Consider the following 6,006-nt stretch of genomic DNA (forward strand, 5'->3'; position numbering starts at 1 on the left):
CTCCCTGCACACCTTGACAGCTCCATGCTGTCCTTACCTGAAGCAGAACAAGGCCCCCAGGGAGAATAGCAGATAACAAAACCGACTGTTTAATGCTTTTATACACAATATAAATTACACTGACTGGCATGGCAACAGCCATAGAACCAGTCCTGTTTCCCTCTCCCCGTTTTTCCCCAAACTCTGGCAGAGGAAGGCTCTGGCAGGCAGGAGCAGCACCACCAGTGCTGGCACCCGAGCCACCCGTCCTGCCTTCGCTCTGCTCCAGCAGGACTGAGCTGCTGGAGATCCCGGCGGGCCCTGCGCAAAGAAGCCCCGAGCCTGCCCCCCCGTGGAGTCTGCTGCCTGTCCCTCCCCCAGGGAGGGCAGGGGCTGTGTCGGGGGTGCCCTAGGGCTGAGGCTGGTGCCAGTCTAAGTGCTGTCTTAGGGCAGGGCCGTGCCCACGGCTGGAGGGGCCAGGAGGGCTTTGGCATTGCGGTGGCTGTGGATCTTCTGGTGACGCTTGTAGTTGTCCCAGTGGCCGGTGGTGTAGGTGCAGTTCCGGCACTGGAAGGGTTTCTCGCCTGTGTGCCGCAGCATGTGCCGCTTCAGGTTCATGCTCTGGTTGCAGCTGTAGCTGCAGAGGCTGCACTGGAAGGGCTTGTCACCCGAGTGGATGCGCCCATGGCGCTTGAGGTTGGCCAGGTTGCCGCAGGCGTAGTCGCAGAGCTGGCACTTGTAGGGCTTCTCGCCTGTGTGCACCCGCTGGTGCCGCTTCAGGTTGTCAAGGTGGGCGGAGGCATAGGGGCAGAGTGAGCAGACGAAGGGCTTCTCCCCGCTGTGCGTCTTCATGTGCCGTGCCAAGTGGTTGGGGTAGTGGGTGACAAAGGGGCAGAGGCTGCAGGCGAAGCCTTTGTCCCCAGTGCCCTTGCGGGGGCTGGCACCAGGCTCGGTGCCCAGCACCGCCATGCTGCAGCGCCCGCAGACCTGCTCAGCCAGACCCTCGTCCTGCGCGAAGCCGTCGTCCAGCACCAGCCCGCACATGCGGCAGGTGAAGGGGAAGAGCAGCTCAGGCAGGGCGGCCGCCTCCTCACCCCGCAGCCGGGCGCAGCCGGGCAGGAAGGGGCTGGGGCCGCTGCCCACGTGCAGGCTCAGCTCAGGCAGCAGCGGCTCTGCAGGACAAACACAAATGGGGATGTCAGTGGGGCTGTGCCTGGTGGCATGTGGAGCCACCAGTTGATGGTAGGACATCTGCCTTGGCCCTTCCCCCTGCCCCTCACCATGAGGCCCCCGACAGCATCTGCCCTCCTGCTAACCCCTCTCTTTACCTGGGTCCTTGTCACGCCGGTGCGGCCCCTCACCCTCAGGCAGGCGGTGGCTGAGCATGTGCCGCTTCAGGTTGCGGCTCTGATTGCAGCGGTAGTCACAGGCAGCGCACTGGAAGGGCTTGTCCTGGCTGTGGACCCGCTCATGGCGTTTGAGGTTGCCCAGGCTGCTGCAGGCAAAGCTGCAGCCAGTGCAGCGGTACGGCTTCTCCCCGGTGTGCGTGCGCAGGTGCCGGGTCAGGTTCACTAGCTGGGCAGAGGCGTAGGCGCACTGTGGGCAGGCAAAGGGCTTCTCCCCGTTGTGGGTCTTCATGTGGCGCTTGAGGTGGCTGGAGTAGTGGGAGGCAAAGGGGCAGAGCTGGCAGGAGTAGACGATGCGCTGGCCACGGCCACCCTCGGCACCAGAGCACTGCAGGCAGCTCTGTCCCAGGCTGGCGGACAGCTGCAGCCCGCACTGGGGACAGGGCAGGGCGGCGGGGCCGGGCTCGCCCCCCTCCTCGGGGTCACTCTCCACACTCAGCTGCTGGTAGCCGGAGGAGCAGTCGTCGTCGCTCAGGGCGTACGCCGGGATGGCGATCTTCCCCACCAGGGTGTCTGCTGAGGAGACCGTGGGGAGGGAACGGTGTCAGCCTGGTGGGACAGGCACAGCCCCACTGCTTATACCACCACTCTGAGAAGGGGACTGCAGCAATGAGGGGCTGGGTGGCTGCACTCACCCCAAGAGCACCCACCGCGGTGCGCAGAGCAGGGTGAGGAGCCTCAGCAGGACCCCTGCTGCAGGGCCTGTCCTGGGCACCTGGGAACACCCTGTCACCCTGCCGCAGGGCTGGCTGAGCCTGGTGACAGCCATCAGCCAGACCCCCGCATGGGGAATCTGGCATCACGGGATGCTGAGGGGCACAGGGATGGGCAGGCAGCCAGCACCCACCAGCACTGCCAGGCCTGGCTGGTAGGAAGGAGTGATGGCATATCTGGACCCAGGCAGGTGGGGTGGGTGGGTGTCCTAACACTTGCCCTGAACCCATCTTGGCTGTGCCAATGCCCCAGCCCTGGGGACAGCAGCTGGTCCAGCTCCCACAGCTAACACCATGGGCCTCCAACACCAGCCCCCTCCATCATGCAGAAAAACACCTTCCTGGCTCCATTGTGGTGGGGGAACCATGGAATAGGTTTGGTTGGAGGGACCTTACAGCTCATCCAGTGCCACCCTCTGCCATGGTCAGGGACCCCTCCCAGCAGCCCAGATTGCTCCAAGCCCCATCCAACCTGGGCTGAGACACTGCCAGGGATGGGCAAACACAGATTCCTTGGGCAACCTGGGCGACCAGGGGCTCAGTACCCTCACCCCAAAGAATTTCTCCCTCCCTCCCTCCCTCCCTGCCCAAGATCTCCTCTCCATCTCCTCTCTTGCAGCTGGAAACCCTTCCCCCTCAGAGGGTCCCATCCCTCCAGGCCCTTGTCCCAACTCCCTCCCCAGCTTTCCTGGAGCCCCTTCAGGCACTGGAAGGTGCTCTAAAGTCTCCCCATTGCAGCCTTCTCTTCTCTTCTCTTCTCTAGGCTGAACACCCCCATCTCACCACTCTCACAGCAAATAATTCCTTTACAATATCTAGAAACATTAGTAAGCCTGTACCAGGTTCTTGGAGGGCATTTCTGCGCCTGGCTGGGCACAGACCCACCCTCCTGCAGCCCCTGGGCTATCACCAGTGCCCTGTGACAGGATGATGGGAGAGAAGCACAAGGCTTCACAGCTATCAGTGCCCCACATCGCCCTCGGCTGGTGCTCAGGGCTGGAAAGACAGCACCAAGACGCTGAATCGTTGTCACTAGCAGCCTCCAGCTGTCCCTGACCTGGACCTGCGACTCCCCACCCCCCGCGGCGTGTCCTGGGCCATCCCCTCTGCTGCTGCCCACCCGGAGTGTTCGGCTACAGGAGCTCCGTGGGTGAGGCTGCAGGGCGGGGTGGCCCCGTTCCCTTTCCACAGGGGCCCTGTTCCCTTTCCACAGGGGCTGTTACCGGGGTAACCCCCGGCCCTGCCTCCCACTCCACGCCAAGGGATTCCCCCGTCCCCAGGTATGGGGCAGTGCCACCTGTCCCCTCAGTGTGGCCATGTCCCCAGAAGGCGCAATTGTGACCCCGGGGTGCGGGCAAGGACGTGGCCAGAGATTGCTCTCTGACATCCTCCGTGGACCCTGGTCCTGCTCCCCAGCTGGGGCTTGCGCTCACCCCAGACCCCAGAGGGACGGCAGAGCCCTGCCCGGAGCTCAGGGACAGGACGGGGGATCCTGGGCAGAGTAGGGGGGAACAGCTCGGGGGGGGGGGAGCGGACCCGCTGTCCCTCGCCCACCACGGGACCAAGCCGTGCCCGGGGAGCCGGGCGGGCAGGGACCACCAGCGCGGGCCCACACCAGGAACCGGAGCCTCACCCGAGGGAGGGGAAGCTCCCCTGGGCCAGGCAGCCCCCGGGCGGGAGCGCTGCCGGGGAGGCGGCGGCCGGGTGGGGCCGAGCGACGGTACCGGCGGGGCCAGAGACCCAGGACGGCCGGGCCGGGCCGGGCCAGACCCGATCCGCAGGGCGGCACGCACCTGGCGGTCCCTTCTCGAAGGCCAGGCCACGGCCCAGCAGCAGGTCGCCGGGCAGCACCAGCGCCGCTCCCGCCGTCTCTTCGGGGCCGTCCTCGGCGTCCGCTGCAACACACCGAGCGCCGCGGGTCACCGCCGGGCCGCCGCCACCGCCGCCCCCGGGCCCCGCCGCGCACTCACCCTTCACCGGCTGCGGGTGACTCTGCTTCCGCCGGGGCATCGTGGCCGGCCCCGGCCCCGGCCCCGGCCCGGCCCCACCGCCCCCCTGCCCGCGGCCCGCCAGCCGCCCCCGACAGCCCGGGGCGGCCGCCGCCGCCCCGCCTCGACCGGGCACTTCCGCTTCCTGCCGCCGCGGGGCGGGGGCAGCGCCGGAAGCGGAACGGGCGGCAGGAAGCGGGCAGCGGCGAGGGGGGCTGGATGCGTAGGGGATGATCGCGTCCCGCCCGGTACCGGAGCAGAGCCTGGACCGGAGCGGCGAGGGCCAGGGCGCGAAGGAGGCACCGGGAAGGGAGGGGCGTGGTCACGGCGTGGCCACGGCGTGGGGCGTGACCATAACGCGGGGGGACGTGGTCACAGCGATGGGCGTGGCCTGGGGCGGGGGTGTGGCCAGCGGAGCTTCGCGTGCTGTCCCTGCGGCCGGTCTGGAGCGCGGGGGGTCCGGAAGCATCGATCCCTGGGGTCGTTCAGGTTGGAAAAGCCCTTCCAGAGCATGCAGTCCAACCCCTACCCCCCAGCAGTGCCCAGGCCCCCCCTGCCCCATGTCCCTCATCCCCACATCCCCAGGGGTTTCTCTGAAACTCCTCCAGGCATGATGGGGACTCCAGCCCTGCCCTGGGCAGCCTGGGACCTGACAACCCTTTCCAGGGAGAAGTTGTTCCCCAGCTCCAGCCTTAACCTCCTCTGGCACAACTTGAGACCATTCTTCTTGTCCCACCACTTGTTCCTTGGGAGCAGAGCCTGACCCCTCAGCCTCCCATCGCCTTCAGTACCCAACTCCCCGACTTCTGGTCGCTGCTGGATCTGCCCAGGCCCCGCCAAAATGCAGCTCCCAAAGCTCTTCCCCACTCCCGGGGGGGCACAGGCCAGGGCACACATCCCACCACAGCACACACATCTGTCCCTGTGCTGGCACTGACCCACCCCGAGTGCAGCAGAAAGGGCCCATGCCCCCAGGAACATGACTGGGGAAGGGGGGCAATTGTGGTGGCATTTACTGGTTCATGAAAGCAGCAGTGGACATAAGGGCCTTTGGTGTGGCAGAGGACACCATCACCAAAAAGCTTTCTGATTAAAAACTATCATGATAAAACAGACCATTTACCTGTGTCCCTATTTACAAAATCTCAATTTAAATCACTAGGGTGAGATCACCCCCAGCCAGAGTGATTTTGGGGCACTCCACAGAGGCTGGTGCTAACTCCTGTAGCAGAAACTTTTAATGACCTTTTAATTTCCTTTTAATGACTAGAAAGGAAGTTTAAAACCAAACCCTCTAGAGATGGGTGCCTCAAAGCAGGAATGAGAGGGCAAGCACACAACAATTTGTTTTAACCTCCCCTCTGGGCTCAGCCCCCCAGGGCATGGCAGCTAGAGACTGGGATTTATTCTTGAGCACAAGGCTCTACAGCATTGCTGATGTCTCTGTACCAAAACAGACGTGTGAAAACTAGAGGACTTCAGAAATAAACTAGTTTAGGACTGGAAGAAATAATTCTGCTCACTCCTGCAAAAATTGTCTGTTTAAAATCTGAGGGCAGCTTGGCTGGTGCATTTGTAGCAGGGCAGAAGCATCAGGCACTGAGCTGCCCCTCAGCCAGAGGGGCCATGACACAAACACATCTGGCAGCAAATGGAAGATGCCATTTTTCTTAAAGGTCTTTTCTAATCAGAATGGTTCTGGGAATTCAGGGAAATGCATCAGCTCATCCAGAAAGTTACTGAGCACAGCCTGAGCAGCAGCTCCACAGCTCCTGTGGATGATCCACAGCCCCTCCCCTGTCCCCAGCTCAGCCATCCTAGGGTTAGGGAGAGGCCCAGCACTGGTGCCCTGCGGCACCAGGGACAGATGTTCTCCTCCCATACCAACTTCCTCACCCCTGACACCTCCAGGAAAGAACC

The 6,006-nt window shown here is 63.8% G+C and overlaps 1 protein-coding gene across 3 annotated transcripts; it reads right to left on the reverse strand.

Moving 5' to 3' along the window:
* Nucleotides 1-73: 73 nt before the first annotated feature.
* ZNF513 (zinc finger protein 513) lies at nt 74-4,217 on the reverse strand. 3 transcript variants are annotated; one of them, XM_071742402.1, is made up of 4 exons: nt 4,069-4,200; nt 3,892-3,993; nt 1,308-1,898; nt 74-1,151 (listed from the first exon to the last, which is right to left on the reverse strand). In XM_071742402.1, exons 1-4 carry the CDS (start codon nt 4,106-4,108, stop codon nt 424-426), a joined length of 1,461 nt encoding a protein of 486 aa, XP_071598503.1. In that variant the 5' UTR covers nt 4,109-4,200; the 3' UTR covers nt 74-423. The 3 variants fall into 3 exon arrangements, with proteins under 3 accessions (XP_071598503.1, XP_071598505.1, XP_071598502.1); XM_071742404.1 differs by having other exon boundaries at nt 1,308-1,901; nt 3,892-4,217; XM_071742401.1 differs by having other exon boundaries at nt 3,892-4,196.
* Between the last annotated feature and the right edge of the window lie 1,789 nt (nt 4,218-6,006).

This window comes from Heliangelus exortis, chromosome 3 (assembly GCF_036169615.1).
Source record: "Heliangelus exortis chromosome 3, bHelExo1.hap1, whole genome shotgun sequence".
In the NCBI taxonomy this organism is placed as follows: domain Eukaryota; kingdom Metazoa; phylum Chordata; class Aves; order Apodiformes; family Trochilidae; genus Heliangelus; species Heliangelus exortis.